The sequence below is a fragment of the Pneumocystis carinii genome (assembly GCF_001477545.1).
Source record: "Pneumocystis carinii B80 chromosome Unknown supercont1.9, whole genome shotgun sequence".
Classification (NCBI taxonomy): domain Eukaryota; kingdom Fungi; phylum Ascomycota; class Pneumocystomycetes; order Pneumocystales; family Pneumocystaceae; genus Pneumocystis; species Pneumocystis carinii.
In genome coordinates, this window is record NW_017264721.1 from 198,774 (window position 1) to 223,202 (window position 24,429).

The 24,429-nt window shown below is 27.3% G+C and overlaps 11 protein-coding genes across 11 annotated transcripts; 5 read left to right on the forward strand and 6 right to left on the reverse strand.

The window, feature by feature from the left end:
- Positions 1 to 85: 85 nt before the first annotated feature.
- Positions 86 to 785, reverse strand: T552_02147 (hypothetical protein). Its single transcript, XM_018370702.1, has 3 exons — positions 556 to 785; positions 383 to 502; positions 86 to 338 (listed from the first exon to the last, which is right to left on the reverse strand). The coding sequence occupies exons 1-3, from the start codon at positions 737 to 739 to the stop codon at positions 130 to 132; spliced, it is 513 nt and encodes a 170-aa protein (XP_018225589.1). The 5' UTR covers positions 740 to 785; the 3' UTR covers positions 86 to 129.
- Positions 786 to 971: 186 nt separating this feature from the next.
- T552_02148 (hypothetical protein) lies at positions 972 to 2,254 on the reverse strand. The gene is made up of 4 exons (XM_018370703.1): positions 1,957 to 2,254; positions 1,652 to 1,898; positions 1,085 to 1,603; positions 972 to 1,044 (listed from the first exon to the last, which is right to left on the reverse strand). The coding sequence occupies exons 1-4, from the start codon at positions 2,206 to 2,208 to the stop codon at positions 1,016 to 1,018; spliced, it is 1,047 nt and encodes a 348-aa protein (XP_018225590.1). The 5' UTR covers positions 2,209 to 2,254; the 3' UTR covers positions 972 to 1,015.
- A 421-nt stretch (positions 2,255 to 2,675) lies between these two features.
- T552_02149 (acyl carrier protein) lies at positions 2,676 to 3,311 on the reverse strand. The gene is made up of 3 exons (XM_018370704.1): positions 3,068 to 3,311; positions 2,780 to 2,948; positions 2,676 to 2,724 (listed from the first exon to the last, which is right to left on the reverse strand). Exons 1-3 carry the CDS (start codon positions 3,263 to 3,265, stop codon positions 2,717 to 2,719), a joined length of 375 nt encoding a protein of 124 aa, XP_018225591.1. The 5' UTR covers positions 3,266 to 3,311; the 3' UTR covers positions 2,676 to 2,716.
- A 227-nt stretch (positions 3,312 to 3,538) lies between these two features.
- T552_02150 (hypothetical protein) lies at positions 3,539 to 4,506 on the reverse strand. Its single transcript, XM_018370705.1, has one exon. It carries the CDS (start codon positions 4,458 to 4,460, stop codon positions 3,585 to 3,587), a length of 876 nt encoding a protein of 291 aa, XP_018225592.1. The 5' UTR covers positions 4,461 to 4,506; the 3' UTR covers positions 3,539 to 3,584.
- A 298-nt stretch (positions 4,507 to 4,804) lies between these two features.
- Positions 4,805 to 6,500, forward strand: T552_02151 (hypothetical protein). The gene is made up of 3 exons (XM_018370706.1): positions 4,805 to 4,897; positions 4,944 to 6,230; positions 6,280 to 6,500. Exons 1-3 carry the CDS (start codon positions 4,830 to 4,832, stop codon positions 6,452 to 6,454), a joined length of 1,530 nt encoding a protein of 509 aa, XP_018225593.1. The 5' UTR covers positions 4,805 to 4,829; the 3' UTR covers positions 6,455 to 6,500.
- Positions 6,501 to 7,680: 1,180 nt separating this feature from the next.
- T552_02152 (hypothetical protein) lies at positions 7,681 to 9,086 on the forward strand. The gene is made up of 3 exons (XM_018370707.1): positions 7,681 to 8,618; positions 8,664 to 8,837; positions 8,882 to 9,086. The coding sequence occupies exons 1-3, from the start codon at positions 7,725 to 7,727 to the stop codon at positions 9,041 to 9,043; spliced, it is 1,230 nt and encodes a 409-aa protein (XP_018225594.1). The 5' UTR covers positions 7,681 to 7,724; the 3' UTR covers positions 9,044 to 9,086.
- A 1,018-nt stretch (positions 9,087 to 10,104) lies between these two features.
- On the forward strand, positions 10,105 to 11,711 carry T552_02153 (hypothetical protein). Its single transcript, XM_018370708.1, has 9 exons — positions 10,105 to 10,249; positions 10,296 to 10,319; positions 10,370 to 10,434; positions 10,482 to 10,535; positions 10,589 to 10,637; positions 10,683 to 10,907; positions 10,958 to 11,110; positions 11,154 to 11,522; positions 11,566 to 11,711. Exons 1-9 carry the CDS (start codon positions 10,151 to 10,153, stop codon positions 11,665 to 11,667), a joined length of 1,140 nt encoding a protein of 379 aa, XP_018225595.1. The 5' UTR covers positions 10,105 to 10,150; the 3' UTR covers positions 11,668 to 11,711.
- A 491-nt stretch (positions 11,712 to 12,202) lies between these two features.
- Positions 12,203 to 14,361, reverse strand: T552_02154 (hypothetical protein). Its single transcript, XM_018370709.1, has 6 exons — positions 13,645 to 14,361; positions 13,519 to 13,598; positions 13,207 to 13,477; positions 12,604 to 13,154; positions 12,439 to 12,550; positions 12,203 to 12,398 (listed from the first exon to the last, which is right to left on the reverse strand). The coding sequence occupies exons 1-6, from the start codon at positions 14,308 to 14,310 to the stop codon at positions 12,249 to 12,251; spliced, it is 1,830 nt and encodes a 609-aa protein (XP_018225596.1). The 5' UTR covers positions 14,311 to 14,361; the 3' UTR covers positions 12,203 to 12,248.
- Positions 14,362 to 14,606: 245 nt separating this feature from the next.
- On the forward strand, positions 14,607 to 15,530 carry T552_02155 (hypothetical protein; the record flags this gene model as incomplete). The annotated part of the gene is made up of 3 exons (XM_018370710.1): positions 14,607 to 14,625; positions 14,671 to 14,729; positions 14,781 to 15,530. The coding sequence occupies 3 exons, from the start codon at positions 14,607 to 14,609 to the stop codon at positions 15,528 to 15,530; spliced, it is 828 nt and encodes a 275-aa protein (XP_018225597.1).
- A 29-nt stretch (positions 15,531 to 15,559) lies between these two features.
- Positions 15,560 to 20,920, reverse strand: T552_02156 (hypothetical protein; the record flags this gene model as incomplete). The annotated part of the gene is made up of 18 exons (XM_018370711.1): positions 15,560 to 16,031; positions 16,073 to 16,233; positions 16,286 to 16,358; positions 16,406 to 16,515; positions 16,562 to 17,333; positions 17,376 to 17,503; positions 17,545 to 17,776; positions 17,818 to 17,951; positions 17,997 to 18,335; positions 18,375 to 18,466; positions 18,510 to 18,678; positions 18,725 to 18,784; positions 18,829 to 19,043; positions 19,161 to 19,395; positions 19,437 to 19,999; positions 20,056 to 20,330; positions 20,371 to 20,736; positions 20,778 to 20,920. 18 exons carry the CDS (start codon positions 20,918 to 20,920, stop codon positions 15,560 to 15,562), a joined length of 4,539 nt encoding a protein of 1,512 aa, XP_018225598.1.
- Positions 20,921 to 21,080: 160 nt separating this feature from the next.
- Positions 21,081 to 24,225, forward strand: T552_02157 (hypothetical protein). The gene is made up of 11 exons (XM_018370712.1): positions 21,081 to 21,539; positions 21,582 to 21,730; positions 21,774 to 21,837; positions 21,882 to 22,095; positions 22,139 to 22,218; positions 22,266 to 22,361; positions 22,404 to 23,105; positions 23,150 to 23,320; positions 23,365 to 23,532; positions 23,574 to 23,940; positions 23,989 to 24,225. Exons 1-11 carry the CDS (start codon positions 21,324 to 21,326, stop codon positions 24,177 to 24,179), a joined length of 2,418 nt encoding a protein of 805 aa, XP_018225599.1. The 5' UTR covers positions 21,081 to 21,323; the 3' UTR covers positions 24,180 to 24,225.
- The last annotated feature ends 204 nt before the right edge of the window (positions 24,226 to 24,429 follow it).

Genomic DNA, 24,429 nt, shown 5'->3' on the forward strand with positions numbered 1-24,429 from the left:
AAACATGATTTAATAACAATATTTACCTACTTTATTTAGTTTTTATTCTAGATTCAAAGAAACCTTTTTAAAAAAAACAGTTAATTTCAAATAATAAAATATATAACCTCTCTAAAACATTCATTCTACTCATATGCCTCTCCCGCTACCAATTGCTTCCACAATTTCTGATCTAGGCCGTCTATATTCCACCTTAAAAAGACTTTCCCTTAATTTCTTTGAATCCTCTCCATAAAAATCATGATATAATCCCATCAAAGTGCCTCCACACCAATCAAAAAGACCCATAAAGCATCCTAGCCCTATTCCATAGCCTACAACTACCGGTAAAGACCGTACTTCTTCCGTCAACTTTGTATCATATTAAATCTATAAAACACACCTCTTATGGCACCGATTGAGCCAGAAACAACTCCCCCTGCAAAGGCATTAAGCGGATCATCTTTTTTACGAAGATTTGAGACAAATGCCTCTGTAAATGAAAATGATCCTCCCATAAGAGCTTATAAATAATATAAAAATCATTTCCTCCAATAAAAAAGGCAAAAAAAATACCATATGTCATAATAATATTTCTGCTACGTAGTAAGACATTCTTAATATCATATGAATCCTTTGCTATAGCACTCTGCACAGCAGATGCCATCAATCCAACAGAACCACAGACCATCATAGATTTTAATCCAGAAAAAACAGCATCCCTCTCTGAATAAGATCTTTTTTGAAATATGGAAGCCATAAATACAATTTAAAAGACTTTCCTAATATTTTTTAAATATTTAATTTTTTGGAAAGTAGAGCCTGTATATATATTGAAGAACTGAATATATATAAAGATGATAAATCCCCAAGACTATTAATAAAAGAAATTAATATATACTTCATATATTATATAGAGAATGAAAATATGTATTATATAGAGAGATGTAGTATTAGTAAAGAAGAATGAGAATGATCTGTAAGATTGAATAGTAAATAAAAAGCAAAAAAGATGAATAAAAAGAGTGTAAGATGATCACAAAATACAATCAAACCGAGTAAATACTAAAAAGTGTTATTTAAGATTAAATTAAAAAAAAAATACTTTGTAAAACAGCAGCAATAACTTCAAGCTGCAACTCTTTATCTTTTCCTCCAGATGTTTCTTCCTGTATGACATCGGCTAGGCTAGAATCAACGCAATTAATATTACTACTATATTTAATTGTAAAAGGCCATTGAGAAAAATCCTTGAAAAACTCATCAACACGAGTGAAGGCACGTTCACGAACTTCATATTCAACAGAAGAAAGAGCATTCTCTAAAACATTTGCAGCGTAAGCAGCACATACTAAAGAAATCACACGAAGATGTCTCATTGGTATCGTCTCTGGAAAAAATACACTAGTTGGTAAAACTATTGTAGGTGCAGTTAACATGACCATTAAACGATTACGAATATCATCTTTAACAAAACTGTTTGAAATAGGATGTGTAGTCATATCAAATAATAAAAAATTCCGCTTTTCAGTACGAAGAATTCCTTTATCCACCAATCCTTTAGCTAAACGCTCACGAACTTGCTTCAATTGATATCCAATTTTCATAAAATTCCATGTTTCCCCTATCCATCAATTATTCTACATAAATACATACCAAAAACCTTATATACCACTCATTAAATCAACCCATGTTCCAATTGTCATCTTTTCACTCGATTTCATCATTTTAAGTGTTTCATCTAACAACGTTTCACCCGTAGTCTTATCATTTACTACCTCCACAATACGTTCTGGTAATGGATGTCGCTTTCTAAGAGAATCTCGGCACATTTGAATCCTACCTCTAAATGCAAGCTCTAAAATTATACATCCACGAAGAATATATGAAATATTATCATTTCCAAAAGGTAAATACCCCTAAACCATTTAGAAAATACTTCATTCTCCTCATTTAAAATCTTCATTCCCATAATACCTGTTTATTTTTTAACCCCAATAATAACACCTCCTCCATCAACGTAAGACATGGTTGCTTTCTTCTTTCTTCATCTTCTTGAAGATCTTGCGGATCAAAAACAACCTTATGTTTCTTCTTATCAATATCACTGTATTCTTTTCCTATAGACTCTCTATTTAACCCTTCTTGACAACTTCTTGTTGATGATAATTCTCCACATCTATTTGACCCAGAATTGCCAACTCGCCGCCGGAAAAGACCAGAAGACATAATTAACAATATAATAAACAATATATATCCTCAAAAAATACAAAAAATGCCCTTAAAAACTCTTATTTTTCTTTATCAATTTTATCCACTTTTATAAGCTATTTTTACTCTCAGAAAGCCCTTCAAAAAGTTATTAAAAGATAGATCAGTTATTCCTGTGATAAAGACGTTAATATTCATGTATTATTTATCATATATTACCTTTAATTAAAAAAAACAACAGAACCAAGAGAGTTCATAAGTCTGTTATATATAAACGATCAAAAATATATATACATAAGAGAGTTTTAATAATTTTAATAAAAAACAAGGACATTAGAAGCAAAGAAGAAGTCATAATTGCTAAGAAATTGGTTATTTAGATAATAAATTTATTATGTTTTTTAAACAAGTAGTAGAATGTAAGAAAAGAAGTATGAATGAATAAGATGAAGTTAAGAAATAAGAATTGAATGTTTTCTATAATATTTATAGTTTGTAGTTGTTATAAATTAAAGATTTGATAGAATTAACAAGCTAATAATTAATAAATAAAATAATATAAAAAATATATGAAAATAGGAAAAGATACCATCAGGATGATTAGAAATATAAGTTATTGCTTCTCCAATGGTTCGTATTTCATCAGCTTCTTTATCAGGGATTTCAATATTAAAAGCCTCTTCGATCGCCATGACAACTTCAACAGTATCCAAACTATCCAATCCAAGATCAGCAGAAAAACTTGATGTAGGAGTAATCTAATGGCAATTAATTTATGTCCTTAAATGTTTGTTTGAAAATGGAGATAGGTTTTTTGTATAATTAAGAAAAAAAAAAAAACAACTTTTATACACCCAATTTCATGTATTATTCTTACTTTTGATGGATCAGTAATTTTGTCAAAACCTTTAACAATATCTATAATCCTTGATTCAATCTCTTGTTTTGATAGACGTGCTTGAGAATAAAATCGAGTGGATGACGAATTTATTAACGTTTTATTTATATTTAGTCTATTCTGAACCAAAAAATTCCGGGAAAAAAGACGAATACAGCTAAAACTTCTAAAGAGCATTGCTTTTCCTGTTTAAAATTGTTTAATGGAGTTTTTTGCTATTAAAATAAGCTTTTCTTTTAATTTTTAAGATCGATCGGTCTCATAAAACCCTATATATTTATCATAGTTTATTATAGCCTGTTAAAGACAGAATCATAATGATGCAGGAGATTTTTTCCTTATATTTAGATAGATAGAAAAGAAATATATGTATCTAGTAAATTTAAGATGAAAAAAATATATAAATACCAATGCAAAAGATTGAATCATGTATGAATTGGGAGATCAAGAATTTAAACGCCATCTAAGAGATAAGAGATGGTATATTTTGAAAGAATTATTTTTTTAAAGAAGTTTCAAGTAAAATTTCATCATATATAGCATCTAAACGTTGAGTACAAGGCATATTATGATGATATGAAAATAAAGCATGATTTAAAAGATGTTTTTGAGAACCCATATTTTGAATATCAGATCTTATTTTCTTAAGAATTTTTAAAGTCTTTTGAGTTCTTGGGACAGAATTTATTTTCATTTCTGTCAAGAGATTTTCAATCTCAATTATATCATTCCATCCTTCCCATCTTGCCAATAACATTTCATTATATACATCAGATGAACATCCTAAAACAAAAGATTCTGGACCATGTTCTTTGATACGCTCAAATATTGTAACCACTGATACATAATCTAAAAAATTTAACCTAAATATTTCCATTGCTTTTTGAAGTAATTGTGAATAAAGATGAAGAATAATAGATTTTGATAACTTTTTATTAATTTTTCCCTCTGATAACTGTTTTTTAAAAGGTTCAAAAATAGATTCTTCAACAAATTTATGAAGTTCCATATCTGTCTTAATATTTAACATATTTTCTTCCATTTTCTTAAAACATTCTTGTAATTCCATATCATCATTGTTTTTTTGATTCTTATTACCAGAAAAATCATCTTTTTGAGATTCTTTCAAAACCAATGGTTTTAAAACATTATTTAAATGTTTCTTTCCTAAATAAACACCTCTTCCAACAACAAAATTACGTAAAATTGCTTTTCCAGATAACTTATTACTCCAATATCCATTCAAATAACAATTCATTCTATATCTTACAAATCCTTCATATTTTCCCCAATTTTTCTCCATAAAACGACATAAACCCATATCAAATGTCCCTGAAATCACTCTCCAGCTAAACGTATTCAATAAACTCATTTTCTTTACGTTCTACCAACACTTTATAGAAACCCTCTCAAATAACCCCCTTCAACATCAAATACTAGCCTTTTCTTATAAAAAAAAAAAGGCAAAAACATATAAACAAATGACGGGCTATCTATTACAAATACAAAATACAGAAAAAAATAAGGTTTAAGGGCTCTTTTTGGAAATTTAATAAAAAACTCTTTGTTTCACAAAAAAACTCCATTCTTCACAAAAAACATTATTTATTCAATATATACACTTTATAAACGTCATAATGACTTGTTTTAACCTAAATTCTTGCCTTTTTCCCTCTAATTTCACACTCATTTTCAATATACTTTTTTTTTGACGTTAAACCATATCGTATCGAGCTCCAAGATGCAAGAGGTTAATGAGTATGAGCGTCAAAGACAGCTAAATATCAAGAGAAATCAAGAGCTTTTAAGGTATTTAATAATATTTTAACGATATCTTTCTTATATATTTGAATAGAGAACTTAAATTAGACAGTATTCTTAAAAAAGAGCGAAACAATGAAGTTAATCCAAGAAGAAATAAGAATCTAGAGAAAAAAAAGATAAGAAGAGACTATAGTAATCTTCCTAGAAGAAACTCTTCTAGACTCCTTGGAATATCAGCAGAACCGGATAATTTTAAGAGAAAACAAGGAGAAAACGATGTTAAAGGGTTTATAGAACAGAAAAAGCGTCAACGTGTAGCAGGAGATTTGAAATTGAGGGATATTATTGAGGAATCATATAGCTGGGAAGTTGCTAGAAAGGTTATTGAAAAGGTTGCATTATGTAAGGAGGAATATATTGAAAAAAAAGAGTCAGAGGAATATATAGATAAAGATCTATCTAAATTAAAACAAAAAATGGAATCTCTTGAATTATACAAGAAATGGGATCCATTTTACTTAAAAATAGTTCCAGAAAGAATATCGTGTATTGTTATTCATCCTAGTGTGGAAAAAAAAATAGTGTTTGCAGGAGACAAAATCGGTAATATGGGTATTTGGGATATGGATGGAACCAGGACAGATAAGGTCAAAAATGAGGATGAGAATGGAGAGATAGAAGGACCGTTAATTCATCATTATAGATTACATTCAGGATTAATTTCAGCATTTAAATTTAATCCATTTTCTTTAAATACGCTTTATTCATCATCATATGATGGTACAGTTCGTGCAGTACATCTAGATAAAGAATTATCTACGGAAATATATGTTTCTGAAGGAGAAAATATGAATGAACCGCCATCAATTTCGGCATTGGCAGTACATCCTAAAGGAGATACGATATATTTTACAACACTTGATGGTCGATTCATAATAAAAGACATTCATTCCCGAAGTGCATCAACATATCAATTACATGATAAAAAAATAGGAGGAATGTCTATTCATCCATGTGCACCATATCTTATTTGTACATCATCTTTAGATCGTACAATGAAAATATGGGATCTTCGTATGATTAGTAATTCAAAGCCGATATCACATATAGGTACATATATGTCACGTTTAAGTATAAGCTCAGCATATTGGAATTCTGAAGGATCGATTGTTGCGACTAGTTATGATGATACGATTACTATTTTTAATAATCCAAATTATAAATTATGGACAAATGAGACCAAACTTGAGAATATATCACCAAACTGTACTATTAAGCATAATAATCAATCAGGAAGGTGGGTAACAATATTACGCGCACAATGGCATGAAAATCCATCCACTGGCATACAAAAATTTACAATTGGAAATATGCAAAGGTATATTATTAATATTTTAAAAAATATTTAAGCTAATAAGATAAATAAGACATATTGATATTTATAGCAGTAAAGGAGTTTATCTTGCTCGTTTAGGTGATCCTAATAAAATTACTGCTGTTCCTGCTGTATGTCAATTTCATCCAACTCAGGACTGGGTTGTAGGCGGATCTGCTTCAGGAAAAATTGTAGCCTACCTTCCTCCAGAAGAACAGTCTTTGTAATAATAATATCAAAAAAAAAAGTAAACATCTTTATATATTTAACTAACATTTATTTTTCAACATTTTTCTAAAATGTCAATTATTATATATCTAATTATAAAAATTAGCTATTTCTTTTGAGAAATTTATAGAACATAAAAAAATCAATTTAATCTATAATACTCAAAAAGTCACGGATAAAATGATTTTAACAAATATATGATTTCAACAGATATATCATTTCAACATTTTATTTAATAATATAAATTCAAAAGGAAACAGAGAAACACTACTTACAGCATTAATCATCTAATACATAAATTAAAATGCAAATAAAAATATTCTTTATATAAATTCAATATAAATCACTGCATTCATAATTTCTATAAATATTCTAGAGGAAACAATTATAATATACATAATAAATTTTACTAATATCTTCAACGTAAAAATCTATCATTTTAAAAATATTTATAATGTTAAATACTTAGAATTTTAACTAATATTTTATATATGTACATTTCATTAACAAAAATAAAAGGGTTTTATTTAAAACATATATTAATATCTTTAAAATTCATATCATTTCAACTATATAAAAATTTATACATTTCTTTTTGCTAATTATTCAATTTATATTCATTTAATATACAGAATTGACTTTAAATTTCTACTTAAACCTTAATAATTCTATTTTAACTAACTTCAACTACATCTAATATTCTTTAGAGCTATCGTTACACTAATTAATTATTACATAATCCATATCATTTACTAAACTTTTTTTTCATAAAATTAACTCATAATCCCTTAAATAATTAACATTAACCCAAATTCTTGTTCATATTCTAAAAACTAATACAATTAATTAATATATATTTAAATTATATCTAACGAGCCTCATATATACAATTATCTTATCAAAAAAATAAAATAATAATAAAATAAACACTAAATTTTACTGATTCTTAATAAAAACCTTAAATATTATACAAATATCATTGTTTTACCCCCATTTTAATTTATACCTCCATCAATTATAACTTATAAAAAAAAAAAAACTTGCAAATATCTTAAGAAAAAAAATAATAAATACATATTTCTTGTATTTATTAGAAAGAAATATGCAAAATTACCAATTGCTATATATTTTAACTATCAACACATATTTGTCCTCGCAACGTTAAAAAATAACGAGCCAGTCTTATTAATGTTTTTCAGCAGAAACAAGACTTTAAAACCTTTAATAAAGAATATAAAACACATAAAACCAGATGAATCATTGGTTTTTATGACAGGATCTGTTCAAAAACGGTTTTTAACGGGTTATTTTGGCCAATTTTCAGATATCTATGAAACATTAAGATCATCAAAAATTAAAGAAGAAAGAAATACAGGATTTTATGAGAGTGAAATGAAGCTCGTAGAGCCAGAGATGTCACATCTAACATATAATATCCGTAAATTATTTAATTCGTGCAATCCTATACTTTATAATGTAGCGAATTATTATATTGAAACACAAGGAAAACATGTTCGGCCATTAGTAGTTCTTTTGATATCAAAAGCTACTAGTATTGCGCCGAAGATTGAAAACTGGGAAGATGTGCTGTATAATAAATATAATGAACCTATATCATCATCAAATATAGTGAATGATGAAGATCCAGACAAGCCATTATCATCGTATGAAATCTCGATGAATATGGCGGAAACAGATATATATCCATCTCAAAGAAGATTGGCAGAGATTACGGAGATGATTCATACAGCATCATTGTTACATGATGATGTAATTGATAATTCACATATTAGAAGAGGGATGCCTAGTGGAAACCATGTATTTGGGAACAAAATGGCGGTATTAGCGGGAGATTTTCTTCTTGGAAGAGCGTCACTTGCATTGGCACGTTTAAGAAATGCAGAAGTAATTGAACTTTTAGCTACGGTGATTGCAAATCTTGTAGAAGGAGAAATTATGCAATTAAAAGGGATTATGGACAAGGAGGATAATGAATATTTTCATTTTAGGGATATATTAAGTAAATATCTGAAAAAAACATATTTAAAAACAGCAAGCTTAATAGCAAAAAGTTGTCGAGCTACAACATTATTAGGTGGATGTACTAGTGAAATTACAGATAATGCTTATTTGTATGGAAAAAATCTTGGGTTAGCGTTTCAGGTAGTCTATCTAATTTCATGAAAAGGTTTTTTATATATTAATTAGTTAACGGACGATATGTTAGATTACACAATTTCTGAAGATACATTTGGAAAACCTGTAAAAAAAGATTTAAAACTTGGATTAATAACAGCACCAGTTTTATTTGCATGGGAAAAATATCCTGAATTAGGACCAGTTATAAAACGAAAATTCTCTAATGATGGAGATATATGTCGAGTATTAAAACTGATTGACTTTTATCTAATATTAACATTGCATAGACACATGAATTAGTCATAAAAAGTAACGGTTTGCAAAAAACAAAAGAATTAGCCGAAAAATTTTGCAACAAAGCATTAGATTCTCTTAATCTATTTCCAGTGTCACCTTCTCGACATGCACTAGAAGAATTAACATATAAGATTCTAAACAGGGCAAAATAATCAATTATTAAACGTATCAAGATTATCGAATAATTGCATACTTAGCATAATATTTATCTCATATAATTCTGGAACATTGCATAGGAATTGTTTATTTTAATATTTCATACTTCTCACTATCAAGTCATTTATTATCAACTTTAATTTCGTATGATCTATAGAAATAATTGGAAAAACATCTTTATTATTTGTTTATTCCAACTATAGTAAAGTCGCATTTTAGACATATAATGTTGACAAAAACACTATAAATCAAATAAGCAATGCTTTTAATTATAATAAGAGTCAAATCTAAATATTTAGATCAGATCTTGCAAATATTTGTCATTTATACTTCTCTTAATTTATTTCATAAACTTCGAGAAATTAACAGGATAAACTCATAACGAAACATACAATATCTTCATTTACCTTTTTTCTTATTCACCTTTAAACAAGAAAAAACATGCTTTGGATTTCGTATATTAAATAATTATCAGTTTCTACAAGTTTTTTACTTAAAAAAAATATTCATTCACATATCAATACAAACTATTTTATTTTTATATTCTAGGGATCTAAAAAATATATTCATACACAATTATAATTCATCAACATATACAACAATTTTATCAATAATCATAATGTAAAACGGTAATCATATTTTTCATACAATAATCTTATTTTTTTGTAGATTTCTATTTCATTCAACTCTTGATAAATATCTTTCTCAAAAATTTATAAAACAATACATAATAATAAATTACAAGTGCAATCACCTTGTAAAATCGAATCATTAATATTACCTTTTTATCATTTGAATCAACTCAACCTTTTTAAAACATTAAAGATATAAAACATTGGATCAATTTAACTATATCAAGTCTTACTGACTTCAAATTTATATATTTTTTTTATAAAAAATTATAGATTTAAGAGAAAATCGCTGACACTAAATACACTCTTATAATCTAATACATGATTCATTTGGTAAAGTATTAACTCATTTAAATATATGTTAAATCTTATTTCTTATATAAAATAGAATTTGATAAGATGGCCTTTATTTTCTTGATTTTATTAGCAACGGACGACAAGAAATATCTACTTTGAATAGGAAAATATAAAATGGGGATTAAACACCTTTATCAACTGCTTGAAGAACATGCCTCGTCTTGTATTAAATCATATAATATTGACCATTATTTTGGACGAAAATTAGCTATTGTAAGATTTTTTAAAGGAAAAAATTAGACTAATTATTGGTTTTTAGGACGCTTCTATGAGTATTTATCAGGTATTTTAATCAATTTAATATATATTTTGAATATTGAATGGGATCATAAGTTTTTAATTGCAGTTCGTCAGCAAGATGGACAACAATTAATGACAGAAACAGGAGAAACAACAAGGTGGAAGAAAAAATCGTTTATTTATTAATTAAAATTAATATTTCAAGTCATTTGATGGGGATATTCTATAGAACATTAAGGATGTGTGATAATGGCATTAAGTGTGTTTTTTTTTATATAAAAAAATGTTATTTTCTTAATAATTATGATTCAGACCATGTTATGTTTTTGATGGGAGTCCTCCTAGATTAAAAAGTGGAGAGGTGTGTATAAATTAATGATTGGAAGCTTTTATAAAAGGATTGAAGCTTGCAAAACGGTTAGAAAGAAGAGAAGAAGCAGTTAAATTACATTCAGAAGCAAAAGAAGTAGGATCTGTAGAAGATATAAATAAATTTAGCAAAAGAATTATACGAGTGACTCGTGAGCATAATGAAGAATGCAAAAAATTATTGAAATTGATGGGAATACCATGTATAAACGCACCATGTGAGGCAGAAGCGCAATGTGCAGCTCTTGCTAAATCAGGAAAGGTATATATATTATATAGATTATATACATTTATATAGACTAATATTTTAAGGTTTATGCAGCGGCATCAGAGGATATGGATACATTGTGTTTTTCTACACCAGTTTTACTTCGACATTTAACTTCTAGTGAATACAAAAAAGAGCCCATTACAGAGATTAATTTGGACAAGGCATTAAAGGTGTTATATATGTCTTTAGAACAGGTAAATACTTTATATTTTTAGGAATTTACTAAAGATAAAAAAGTTTGTAGATCTTTGTATTCTTTTAGGATGCGATTATTGTGAGCCAATTAAAGGAATCGGACCAAAAAGAGCATTGGAGCTAATTAGGGAATATAAATCTTTAGATACGTTCGTAAGTTCTGCTGATAAATCTAAATATCAAATACCAGAAAACTGGCCATATAAAGATGCAAGAGATTTATTTCTAAATCCAGATGTTACAAGCCCTGAAACTCTTGAATTGAAATGGGAAAGTCCTAATGCAGAAGGTCTTATAGAATTTCTTGTTAAAGAAAAAGGATTTAATGAGGAAAGAGTAAACAATGGTATTTTAAGATTAGAAAAAGCATTGAAATCAAGTCAACAAGTACGACTAGATAGCTTTTTTAAGGTAAATAGTTTTTTAAATCTCACATTAATTTAAAATATGATAGGTAGTTCCAAAACAAAATGAAGCTACTAGTGTAGAAAAAAGAAAAACTGAAGAAAATACACATGCAAATAAGAGAAATAAAACTAATAAAAAGAGGAAATAATATTAATAACTAATATGTCTTTTTGTACATAAGCTCAACTATAAAAAATGCAAATGCATATTTATAAATATGAACATAGATTAATATCTACTGAAACAAATATTTTATTAAAGAATATACATTTATGTAAACAAAAAAGTACTGTCTAAACTAATAAAACATATGCTCATAAATAAAGCCCTAATAATCAAAACATGTACTTCTTTTCTAATATATTCAAAAAGAATTTTAAAACATTTTAACTGTATCTCAATAACTACAGTAATAATTCATCATCATTGACGACCTTTGTTGATGCAAACCGTATTTCCATAATGCATTAAAACGAAAAGTAAATTGAACAAATTCTTTTTACCATAGATGCATAAAAAGAAAACATCATCTTAAGTAAGTTTGAAAAAAACTTAACTTTCCATATTGGTTATAGGAATAATTATCTTTCATAATAAACATGATATAATAAACCAACAAAAATAGAAAAAAGCCGATTTTATAAAAATCAATTCTTAATTTCATGTATCCTTGAATACCAACTTTACAATATAAAACTTCTTCCTATTATAATACTAGAACTAGTCCATTTAGATTTCAACAGATTGATGAGTTTTGGTAATAGATGTTATAAATTTAAAAAACCGTGAAGCATATCCAGATGGAGGTATAGCTGATACTTGCGCCTTTGAATGAGAAAGTCCTTTCCAAAAATGCTCAACTTTTTTGATTATATTGTACTAAAATTGTTAGAAATATAATCATTAATAGTAATTATACTTTTGTTAAAAGATCAATTATACCAATATAGTAAATTGAATCACCAGGAAGATTATCTTCTTGAGTAGCACGAAAACCACCATCATCACTATAAAATATGAAATCTTTGCGTCTAAATAATAATATTAGGATTAATGGATTCACATTATTAATAACAAAACTTACGTAAAATCAGGATCTGATAATTCATTCGAAGTAGAATTAAGAGAAACAGGTCCAATGGTTGAAACAATTTTTCTAAGCTCATTAGCACTAGAAATGGACTGTCCCTGTTTCAAAGAGTTATGTATTTGTTCTGAATCAGGGTTAAAGACAGATAGAATATTGCCTCGAATATGCTCTTTATTTCCTAAAGACAAATCATGTATGCCAACAAGAAGACTATAATCCATAATGTTTAATGATGCTAATAGTTCTACGTCTGCTTTTACTTGAGCTAGAAATATATCTCGTTTCTCTGGACCCAGTGATAAATGCATTTTTCTTCTAATCCAATTCAAATCTTTCATAGTTGCCCTGGGGTTCTTTTCCAAATCATCTTCTTTATAATCCCTTCCCACTGTAGATCCTTTCAAATCAAATGTCTTATGAATATCACGATGAGGAGGAAACAAATTATTCATTATAACGAAATGAATCTTATGCCCATAAGGCATTTTTACTCTATGTAGACCATAAAATTGAGAAATCAAGGTATTAGGATTCTTCTTTACATGCTATAATATGATTAATCCATAGTATTAAAAAAAAAAAAATCTATAAAAATACCTCATAATACTGTTTTAAAATTTTACGCAAAAACTTATGTTCAGAATGATGAATTGTTTTAATTATATAACGATAATCACGAGAGAAATAAAAAAAACTTCCACTTTTCCCAGGAGATCCTAATTCAGAAAGAATATATTTGCTCGTAAGTGACATTAAATAATCAGCAGGATCAAGACGAAACAAAGCTCTTAAATGACGAAAAACCCATGGAGAATAATCTTTAAATTTGAAATCATATTTTGCAGAAGGTGTTAATTCATTACCCGTTCTAAAAATTAGAAATAATATTAAATCCTAAAACATACATACATATCAAATGAAAATTTATATGAATCAACGAAATCCGTGCTTGTAAGATCACGATCAACCTTTGCTGTACATCGAGAAACCTAATTATCTTCAGATAACTTGTTATTAACCTTTTAAAATCAATACCCCAACTCTAATCCCTGTTAACATATTATAAGCAGTTACATAATTAACATGATCCTCCCCAATTCTAGTCCCAATGAAAAACCTTTGGTTTTCTTCATTTTGCTTTCGTTTATGTTTCGATGTTCGTTTTTGCCATATCGTTTCAATCCATTTTATTGGTTCTTGAACTACACTATTCTGACGAACATCCAAACTAACTCGTGTCACATTTTTAGATCCTAATCCTAGGCATATAGTATTATCCACTGAACATCCATCCAATGATATTGTTTTATTTTCAACTCCAATCACTTCCGATATTTTGTTATCAAATACTTTCGATTTAACTATATTTATTTCACTCTCCTCGTTTACCCCCTCCCGTTCACATACATTCTTTCCCGATTCTTTCCCATATTTATTCCGTCTTTCCAATTTATTTTGTGCATCTGATACATTAATAGAAATCGCTGATACCGTTTCATAATTAGACTTATTTTTTCCAACAAATTTTACATTATCCATAAAAATAGGCTTCAAATCTTCATTCACTTCCCTCTCAACCATCTCCTCATAATATTTCCCCGATTGATATCGTTCTTCACAACCATTACATATACCGAACTTATTCACCGTTTCTTCACTAAATGACTCATCAAGAACACTTTCACTCTCCTTAAATCCCATATATACGTTCTTATTGACCCCTTTACTCGCCTTATCTTATCATTACTCTGCTATGATTCTGCTCCTTAGTTTTTTTTATATCTCTGCCCTCATTCAACCGTTTTAAACCGGACTTTTTCCTTATCCCCTATAAATAACCTCAAATATCAAGGATTTTATCTTATTTTCGCCTGTTTTCTATTTATTTATTAGTATTTTAGCTTTTTTAATTATACCAACCTTCTTGGTCGTCGAATAACAATCGTCAGGAAAAAAGATAAACGATAAGGTCTTATATAGTATGAGAGAGAGAGAAAATGAATAAATATATAAAGAGTATGTTTATAATATATTTACGTGAATAATAGTTAATAAATATAGGAAATGAAGTATTAAAAAATTTGGGAAGAATAAGATTAAAAAGAGGACATTACGTTGGGGTAAATGGTAAAAAGAAGTGATAATATGAAAGTTGATGAAGAGAGGATCAGAATGGTGTTTTTTTTTATGAAAAATATGGAAAATTGGGGAAGATATCAAGATTAATGATAAGTCGATATTATAGTAGAATATGGAAGGAAAATGGAGTAGAAAGATTAATAAATAGAAGATTCAAAAGGAGTATGATGATGTGGGGAATAGGAATATTGGGAATATACTTTTTTCCGGTGGTTATAATGGGTATTTTGACATTAATAACAGGACTTTTTTTTCCACTAATTTTTCAATCAATTTTTCGTATAATGCATAAAAAAGAGGGTATTAATAGGGTATTTCCTTCTTCTATAGTGGGGAAATATGAAACTATGTTTTTGAATTGGATTAAACCGTTTATTTCTCAAATTATACCAGATACCGAATCACTTGCACAAAAACTATATATAGAATCTATAAAACGAATAGAAAAGGCAATTGAAGGGAATGAAAAGGAAATAATGTATGTTCTTGGGACGGAGAATGTATCATTTGAGGAATATGAATCATTTTCTATGATGGGATTAAATAAAATGAGAAAATTTAGTATAACTTTTAAAGTGCAAGATTCATATAGAAGAAATGAGATTGCATCCGTTTCAGCATACGGAGTAATGAATGAATATAATGAAAGTGTTATTTTGGAAAAGATCCTAATCACTAGCAATGATAATGAAAAAATAATTCTTTATGGAGATGTAAGTTCTAAAAAAGGTCAAGGAAAAACCATAGATGCAGAACATTGGACGACAAGATCGTTAAATTAAATTTTATAGAGAAAATCCAGCTCATAAAATTACAATTCATCATGAGTATCCTTTTTTTTATTTTTATCGTCAAAATTAAATTGTATATTTTGCATCATATCAACAGATATTGCAATATTATCTACAACATATTCACTTGATTCATTGGCTTTCTTTTGTTCTAGAATGCGTGCAATTAAATCAGCTATTATTTTATCATATTTATTCCATTCAGGAATTTGACGACGAGCACGCTTTAATTTTGATTCTTTTGTCATTGGATTATTACACAGATCTATTGTTTTTGCATCTTTTAAGGTTTCATCTGAACACCATGTTTCGCACCAGAGCCAATTTTGAGGTAAAGAAAAAATTGGAACTAAATGTTGCAAATTATTTGGTAAATCTTGATCAAGATTAGCTAATGATTCAGGATCTTCACTAAGACTTTGGTAATGATGTCTTAATAAATCTCCTGCAGCAATTTCTCTAAATCTCTTAAGATCTACTACATATAGAGCACTTCCTAATATTAGATATTTAATAAATACGAATCCAATTACCTTATATGATAAGGTTTCCCATTAAGATATGATTTCCAATAACCATTTTTCCAAAATCTATAGCCTTCCATTTCCTTTCTAGAGTCACACATTGGTGTATACCCATATGGTGCACCCTTCAAATCCATGTCTACAAGCTCTTTTAAATCAGTTCTAACAATCTTCAAAAAATAAATAACATGAAAAATATATTATATATATATATATATATACCTGATCAGCATCAATAAATATAATATTATCCAGATCCAAAGGAAATAAAACATCTAAAAAAAGAATTTTATATCTAGAATAATCTTTAGTAAATTCCAATTCAATTGAATTAAGATTTACCCCCAAATTTGTCTCTGCTTTTCCTTCTGAGGCCGTAACCAATGGGGCCAACGGTATGTAATAAGTTCATATTCAAACCCAAATTCATTTGCAACATGAGGTAGAAAATTCTAATATACAAATCAATAAAATATAAAAGTTAATAATAATAAAGACCTTAAAAGAAGATGACAAAAAATTCTCAATGAACCAAAATTTAACAGTATGTTTTGTATGTTTAAGGACGCTTAAAGTCATAATATATAAAAATCTTTCATATAAATGACCACTTGCTATAGAAAAAATATTAATTTCTGCATGAGATCTTTGCATAGAAGAATTAGATTTAAATTCATCAGTTTGTTGAGAGTGTGTAGAGTTCAAAACTGTACCAGATGTGAAACCATCACTATCTGAATCATTCATTCCAAAAATCGAAGCGTTCTCTTTTTCAGGATTTCTAACAAGTTTAGGATATATTGTCAACCCTTCAAAGCTGTCTAATATAATTTGCTTAGAGAATTGATCATTATTAGATTCAAATTCCCCAGAAATTTTTGAAATTTCAAAAATATTACTATGAGATTTCATTATATCCATTTTAAAAACACCAGGATTAGCTTTAAACTGGAAATAACCATAATTATTCATGACTATTGTATCACTAACAAAATTATTATTTTTGGTTTTAAGAGCCAATTGAATGCCAGCAGGCACATTCTTTAAAGTAATATCCTCTGCACGTCCTTGTATAAGTATATGTTTAAGTTCATAAGCAATTCTAACTTCTGAAATTTTCTTTGATGATAAATCTTGTATTAAAAGATTATCTAAATCATAAATAGATTCTTTTTGAGTAACAATCCATGATTCAAGAAAGTCGTAATCAACAGTATACAAATGTGACATAGGCAACTTTTCAAAAACTGCATTAGGGTAAATCAAATTACTAAAAAGTTAAATATAAGCAATCATAGTTTACTTTATTTACCCATTGCTATCAAATTTCAATGAAGAATGTAGAACATAACGATAAAAACGATTAATAGACAAGTCATGTATCTCTTTTAATGGATTTAAATACACTTTTAGACATACACTTTCCAATTGTTTCAAAGCCTAAACTTTTAAAAATGGTTTCAAATATAAAACTTTCTTACTTTTAAAATAGATACAAGTTTCTGAGATATTTCATTTAAAGGATCCAATATAACCTTAACATTAAATAAACAATCATTTTCATCTCCATAAGCAAAAGATGGAGTTAATTTTTTGAAGAAATCTTGTAAATTATATCTTTTATTTGGGGAAGAATTGTCAAAATCGTCATGTTTTTCAAGTACCATATATGATAGTATTACTGATGAGAATAAAGGGAAAAATATTTTAAGTCTAAAAAGATTATTTCATATTCCTTAACTCATTATCTTTACTTTTTTGAATTTTTAATACTTAATTCATTAACAATGACTTTTAATTTAGAAACCATTGATAAATTGCAAAAATTACCCAAGGATTCAAAATCATCAAGCAAGAAATCATCAGATTCTGGAATTGGACCAACACTCTTAACTAATATTAATAAAAATTTCAAAAATATTTTTAACATTACATAACCATTTATCAATAATCCAAATTCACCAGGCATAAACCCAAGCTTATTCAATGAATTTCCTATTTCTTTCCAATATAACTTAGCTTTCATAGAGTTCAATTCCAATTGGCTGGAATTATAATTGTTTAAAATAAAATCTGGATACTCTATATTCTTATCAATACCAGCAGAACCATAATTATTAAAAATCTTTCGAATATAGTTCAATGTAGGTTGAGCAACATCAATTTCTCTTTCTTTCAAAAGGTAAAGGAATGATGAAATATTATTTGATCTTTCCTTATCATCAAGTTGAGGATTATGCAAAAACCTTAAACTAGTATGAGGATATTTTGTCTAAATTATGTTAAAAAAAAAAAGATCATAAATACAAACTATATATTTTAAAGCAGATTTTAAATATTTAATGCCCTTTTTTGTATCAAAATCAGCAATTAACCAGATACTTTGTTCAGTATCTAAATTCTCTATAAAAAGTAAACTTAAAATAAACATTTTAAAAAAGAAAACCATTGATAGAAGAAAATTCCATATTCTCCTGGTTTTGGATAAAATTAGTGAACTTTTGAAACTTAATTAGTTTATTTGTAGGTTGCATATAAAATTTGCGTATAAAAATTGCATCTTCCAAAAGATAATCAAGAATATCTACATCATTACCGGGAGAATTCTTAATTATCTAAATAATTAACAATGATTTAATAATAAATAAGTGTAAAATATACTTTTTTTCTTATAATATTAACATCATTTGGAAAAACGTATAATATAGAATGTTGCCAATTCTATAAATTTATAAAAAAGATAAAAAATCTATTGAATACAATACCTTTTTCTCTATAAATTTTCCATTTACAAGTATATAATTATCATTTTTTATATTAAGTCGCATAGCCCATTCTTTTGTCTTCAAAACATATTTATTTAGTTTTTTAGATTTCATAATCTCATCAATGCTCATATATCCCATATTTTTAGAAAAAGAATACTTAGATGCTATAATCTTAAAATTTTTATATAAAATATTCCTATCATTACGAGTTCCTGGATCAATCTAAAACATATAAAGACATATAACCAAAAAAAGAGACATACATATTGAAAATATTCAAGTGCTACATCAATCCCATACATATCATACAAAAGATAAAAAAGTTTGACGATAAATATATCTATTAAAATCAATATGATATATAATTTCAAAAAAAAACATAACTTCTGAATCATTCCATATAGGAACAACCCCAATTCTTATAGGAAAAGAACGATGTAATAGTGAAAAAATGATTCTTAAAAACATAAAATCAATTCTTCCGGAAAGATCCAAAAACATGATTATATGATGTAAATTACGTCGTACCATATGCAATTGCTGAGAAGGAAGATCATTTAAATACTATATCAATAAGTTTTTCTTGAATAAAGAAAAATTTATACTTGGTAAATATCATTAGAAAAATGTAAATAACTAGAGTCTTTTTCTAAATTATTTAACCATATAATTGCCATTGAATTTTCATGTTTATCCCTGAAATCAAACCTATTATCAAAAAACTTATTAAATATGTTAAAAATAGACTCATCAACAAAAAATCTTGCTTCTTTAGCAGATAATCCCAATTTTTTCAAAGATATAACTAAATCATAGTCATTTCTTAAATATCTTGACAAAGAAAACCCATTTATCTTAGCAGGATTAATTTCACGGCCATTGATAGTAAATAACATCATTCCTGGATTAATATATTCATAATTCATTTTCAACATTTCACTTAAATTCCTAGTAACCTCTATAGATGATAAATATGATGCATACTTTGGCAAGTCTTGAAGGACAAAATTAAGAGTTTCTAATGGTGTTTTACTCTGAGTAACAAATTGAACAATTGAAATTCCCAATCTTTTTAATTCTGCATTTGTTAAAGGCTTAATTTCATCATTTTGAATATTTGATAAAAAATCATCAGAATCAATACTTAGAGTATGATTCCCTCCAATTTCTTTCTCATTCATATCTAATTTTAAATAAATTAAATAAAAAAAATCAATTAAATACCATCTACTATATTTCTATCATCAATAACTAAATAATCCGTCTTTTTTAAAGAAATTTGAACACCATATCCATTTAAATACAATATATCTGAACTATAATTCTCTGGTTTGTAACGAAAAACATACTTTAAATTCCCCTTCTTAGCTTCTTCATATAAACATGAATGATATGTCTTATAATCATCAGAACTCAAATCAGCATACAAAATTGCCACTGGCGCATCATAATCTTTATATATATCAAAAATATGATCAAATGGCAATAATATAACAGATCTATGCCAATTAATCTTATAAAATATATATATCAACCAACTCTCTCTCTTCATATATACATTCCTTTGCCCTTAAAAATTCCTCCACATCACAATATTGTTTCCCATTAAATAAAATCCAATTTTTACACTCATACATAAATTTTTTATTCTTCATCTCTGGAATCACTGTATAATTATAGTAATGATAATATGTCTCAATCCTGGGTGCTAGTAAATGAAGTCCTAGCTCATAATCCAACATTGATAGTGTAATATTGTCCTTAATAATACCACTATCATAGACTATCTTATGTAAATACTTATAATTCTCCTCATTTAGCTCTGCTAATCTATTATTCCCTGTTTTTGATATTGCATCAAGCAATTCAAAAAAGTACAACTCTCCATACGTTGAAACCGTCTCTCTATAACCCTTTAGCAGCTTCTTTAGACCCTCTAGATTTACAGATATATATTTACAAATGATGGTGCCTTAAATGATGATGCTAAATAGGCATTAATAATTGGAAATTCCACTGACTGACAAAGAACTCCCAAGAAACATACAGAAATAATGTACCAGGCCTTCTTAAGTCTATTAACCCTCATCAGAGATGCCCACAAAAATTTCTATAGGTTAGGTGTATCAATTAAAAATAAGGTTAATCAGCTGGGCTTTAATTAAAACCTAGTTAAACTAGCAATTTACAGGGTATTGGAACAGATCTAAAGGCAAATAAGGTGAATAATTGTTAACAAATAGTATTTAATATGTATTTCATATGAACACTATGTCAAACATGAATAAAAAAGAAATGTATGAAAACAGGAGATTTCATCATCCTTATGAACCTTATAAGATCCAAATTGAGTTTATGGAAGCGTTGTATTCAACAGTTGAAGCGGGAGGAATTGGTATCTTTGAGTCGCCTACAGGAACAGTAGGTTGAGAGGGCATAAGAGGAGAAAGTAAAGATGACAGGGAAAATCATTGAGTATTATCTGTGGAGCAATGGAATGGCTTAGAAAACATGAGGAATTATTAGTAATTGAAGGGGAGAATGATGAGCCAGAATGGATTATTAAATATGAAATTGAAAAGAAAAAAGAAATAATTAAAGAAAGAAAAAGGGAAATAGAGGATAGATTAGAGAAGATTAGGAAGGAGGAGATAAGTAGAATGAAATTGGCAAAAAACAGGGAAAATTTTATCAAAAAAAAGCGACTAGTAATGAAAATAGAATAATATATATTAAATCTTACAATGTAGGACAAAAAAAAGGATATAAATGAGGAATTGGAAGATGAAAACTTTTTAGTAGATGATTATAATAGTGATGAAGAATTTCCAGGGACAATTCATGTAAAATCTATTGATAGTAATAACTTTTCGCCTCAAGTATTACAATTATTACAAAAGTAGATTGATAAATATGTATTGAAGAAGTTATAATAAGTTTAGACTTGAATATCGGAATGAAAATAGTAGTTTTTTAGATGAAGAGGAATATCCAGAGGAAACTAAGGTTAAATTGAAAGATTTTTGATAATATTTTAAGTAAGTATATAGATTATCTATGCATCACGAACACATTCTCAATTGACACAATTTATTAATGAGCTACGACGTGTTTCATTTCCATCTACATTTGAAGAAGATAATATACAACCAATAAAACATATTACATTGGCATCACGTAAGAATCTATGTATCAATTCTAAAGTTTTAAAACTATCTGATATTAATTCAATAAATGAGAAATGCATTGAGCTTCAGAAGCATGGTAATTATATGTAATTGTTTAATATTTTTATTTATACAAGTAGAAACTACAGAACAAGGTAGATGTAAATATCTTCCCAAAAATGATAAGACAAAAATACACAATTTTAGGGATCATGCATTAGTAAACGAAATATTTATTAAAAAATATATAATACTTAATTTCAATAGGCTAATATTCGTGACATTGAAGATCTTGTCTCATTAGGTCAAGAATTAGAAATATGTCCATATTATTCATCAAGAACTGCTCTTAAACTTGCAGAGGTAAGAAGATACAATTATGTCAATTGAATATAAATATTTAAGATAATTACATTGCCATATCCTCTTCTTTTACAAGCATCTGCTCGTGAAGCACTCAATATATCTCTTAAAGATCATATAGTTATTATAGATGAGGCACACAATTTAATAGATGCTATAACATCAATACATTCAAGTACAATAACATTAGATCAAGTTTCATTAGCATTGGATCAAATCAATGGTTATCTTTCTAAATTTAATAAAAGACTTAAAGGAAAAAATAAGGTTTACATAAAGCAAATAATAAAATTGCTACAAAACATAAATGATTTTATGAAGCAAAAATCTGATATTGTCGGGGACATTCAAGTTAAACAATCTGAGTTACTATTTTCTGGGGGAGCAGATCAAGTAAACATATATAAATTAGAAAAATACATAAAAAATAGTGGATTGGCCAGGAAAATAGATAGTTATTTTGAAAAAACATCTAGGAATCTATCAGGAGAGAAAAAAGACAACGAAAATAGTAATATACCCAAATTACCAGTCCTTTCTCATATCCAAACATTTCTTTTAAACTTAACAAATCCTTTTACAGAAGGAAAGCTATTTTTTGGACATATAGAAGAAGCCAAAATTAACAACAAAACAAAAACAAACTGTTATTTAAAATATCTACTTCTTAATCCATGTCATTATTTTAAAGAAATAGTTGATGAAGCAAAAGCAGTAATTCTTGCAGGTGGAACAATGGAACCAGTAAGTATTATTCCAACAAAAAGTGCAATTGTTCATTATATTAGATGGATGATTTCATTTATCAACTTTTCCCTTACATGCCAAAAGAAAAGATACATAAATTTTCATGTGGACATATTATATCACCAAATAATTTATGTGCTATAGTAATATCTACAGGGCCTAGCAGAAAAGAATTCATATTCAATTATGAAAAAAGGAACAATAATGATATGGTACAAATGAAAAAACTTATAATATTATATTAATATGATTTAAGTTAAACGAACTTGGCAGTACTTTAATAAATTTATGTAGAGTTATACCAGATGGAGTTATTTGTTTTTTTCCAAGTTATGATTATTTAGAAAATATAATTAAAAAATGGACTATAAAGCAAGAAGGTGCAAAGTTTTCTATATGGGAAAGACTTGAACAAAAAAAAAGAGTATATTCAGACTAATATTCTATTTAAAATAATATATCTAGATTTTTAAAGAAGAACGGTTTTCAACAAATATTGAAAATATATTACAAAGTTATTCAAATGCAATTGATTCCTCAAATACTTCAACATGCAATGGCGCTCTTCTTTTATCTGTCGTCAATGGCAAATTATCTGAAGGAATCAATTTTTCTGATAAACTTGGACGAGGCGTAATTATTATAGGCCTTCCTTTCCCAAATAATCAAACCGCCGAATGGAAAGCTAAACTAGAATTTATTGAAAATAACTTTCGTCAATATTCTAAACATAATCCAGATACTCAAAAAACTTCAATTGATGAATCTCTTAAATATATTAAAAAAGAATACTATGAAAACATTTGCATGCGTTCTGTCAATCAATCTATAGGTATTTATTTATCAGATCAATTACATTTTTAATTATTAATTAATTAAGGAAGAGCTATAAGACATCAAAATGATTATGCTGCTATCATTTTTATAGATAAACGTTATGAATCTCAACAAATACGCAACAAAATTCCTAAATGGATAAATGATAATATCATTCCAACAAATATCACAATTAATAACAATTTTGGTTTATCTTTAAAATATATCACTGACTTCTTCTTCAAAAAAAAATAACTTTTATTTCTATTCAGCAATTCTCAAACAAAATACAACATATCACATTCTAATTCTCATTTTTATCCTTCTTTTCTTCTTATAATCACAAATCATATTCTTTATATATATATTTTTCAAAATACACAAACAACACTTATAATTACAAATCTATTCTTCTTTATTTAAAACTATTATCAACTTATCATTTATAACAGCTTTATCACTAAATATTATCTGCAATTTTCATTAGGCTACTGTCATCCTCCTA

Coding starts and splice junctions, on each gene's coding strand:
- T552_02147 (XM_018370702.1), bottom strand. CDS start 739: ATGGCTTCCATATTTCAAAAAAGATCTTATTCAGAGAGGGATGCTGTT. Junction 503..555: donor AAATATTATTATGACATATG/GTATTTTTTTTG, acceptor ATTATTTATAAG/CTCTTATGGGAGGATCATTT. Junction 339..382: donor CTCAATCGGTGCCATAAGAG/GTGTGTTTTATA, acceptor TGACGGAAGAAG/TACGGTCTTTACCGGTAGTT.
- T552_02148 (XM_018370703.1), bottom strand. CDS start 2,208: ATGTCTTCTGGTCTTTTCCGGCGGCGAGTTGGCAATTCTGGGTCAAAT. Junction 1,604..1,651: donor ATGGGTTGATTTAATGAGTG/GTATATAAGGTT, acceptor ATTGATGGATAG/GGGAAACATGGAATTTTATG. Junction 1,045..1,084: donor TATTGCTGCTGTTTTACAAA/GTATTTTTTTTT, acceptor AACACTTTTTAG/TATTTACTCGGTTTGATTGT.
- T552_02149 (XM_018370704.1), bottom strand. CDS start 3,265: ATGCTCTTTAGAAGTTTTAGCTGTATTCGTCTTTTTTCCCGGAATTTT. Junction 2,949..3,067: donor AAATTACTGATCCATCAAAA/GTAAGAATAATA, acceptor AATTGCCATTAG/ATTACTCCTACATCAAGTTT.
- T552_02150 (XM_018370705.1), bottom strand. CDS start 4,460: ATGAGTTTATTGAATACGTTTAGCTGGAGAGTGATTTCAGGGACATTT.
- T552_02151 (XM_018370706.1), top strand. CDS start 4,830: ATGCAAGAGGTTAATGAGTATGAGCGTCAAAGACAGCTAAATATCAAG. Junction 4,898..4,943: donor AGAAATCAAGAGCTTTTAAG/GTATTTAATAAT, acceptor ATATTTGAATAG/AGAACTTAAATTAGACAGTA. Junction 6,231..6,279: donor ACAATTGGAAATATGCAAAG/GTATATTATTAA, acceptor AAGATAAATAAG/ACATATTGATATTTATAGCA.
- T552_02152 (XM_018370707.1), top strand. CDS start 7,725: ATGACAGGATCTGTTCAAAAACGGTTTTTAACGGGTTATTTTGGCCAA. Junction 8,619..8,663: donor ATCTTGGGTTAGCGTTTCAG/GTAGTCTATCTA, acceptor TATATTAATTAG/TTAACGGACGATATGTTAGA. Junction 8,838..8,881: donor ATGATGGAGATATATGTCGA/GTATTAAAACTG, acceptor AACATTGCATAG/ACACATGAATTAGTCATAAA.
- T552_02153 (XM_018370708.1), top strand. CDS start 10,151: ATGGGGATTAAACACCTTTATCAACTGCTTGAAGAACATGCCTCGTCT. Junction 10,250..10,295: donor TTGGACGAAAATTAGCTATT/GTAAGATTTTTT, acceptor ATTGGTTTTTAG/GACGCTTCTATGAGTATTTA. Junction 10,320..10,369: donor CTTCTATGAGTATTTATCAG/GTATTTTAATCA, acceptor TGGGATCATAAG/TTTTTAATTGCAGTTCGTCA.
- T552_02154 (XM_018370709.1), bottom strand. CDS start 14,310: ATGGGATTTAAGGAGAGTGAAAGTGTTCTTGATGAGTCATTTAGTGAA. Junction 12,551..12,603: donor TTATCAGATCCTGATTTTAC/GTAAGTTTTGTT, acceptor ATTATTATTTAG/ACGCAAAGATTTCATATTTT. Junction 12,399..12,438: donor TAATTGATCTTTTAACAAAA/GTATAATTACTA, acceptor TAACAATTTTAG/TACAATATAATCAAAAAAGT.
- T552_02157 (XM_018370712.1), top strand. CDS start 21,324: ATGGAATGGCTTAGAAAACATGAGGAATTATTAGTAATTGAAGGGGAG. Junction 21,540..21,581: donor TTATCAAAAAAAAGCGACTA/GTAATGAAAATA, acceptor CTTACAATGTAG/GACAAAAAAAAGGATATAAA. Junction 23,941..23,988: donor TTCTGTCAATCAATCTATAG/GTATTTATTTAT, acceptor TAATTAATTAAG/GAAGAGCTATAAGACATCAA.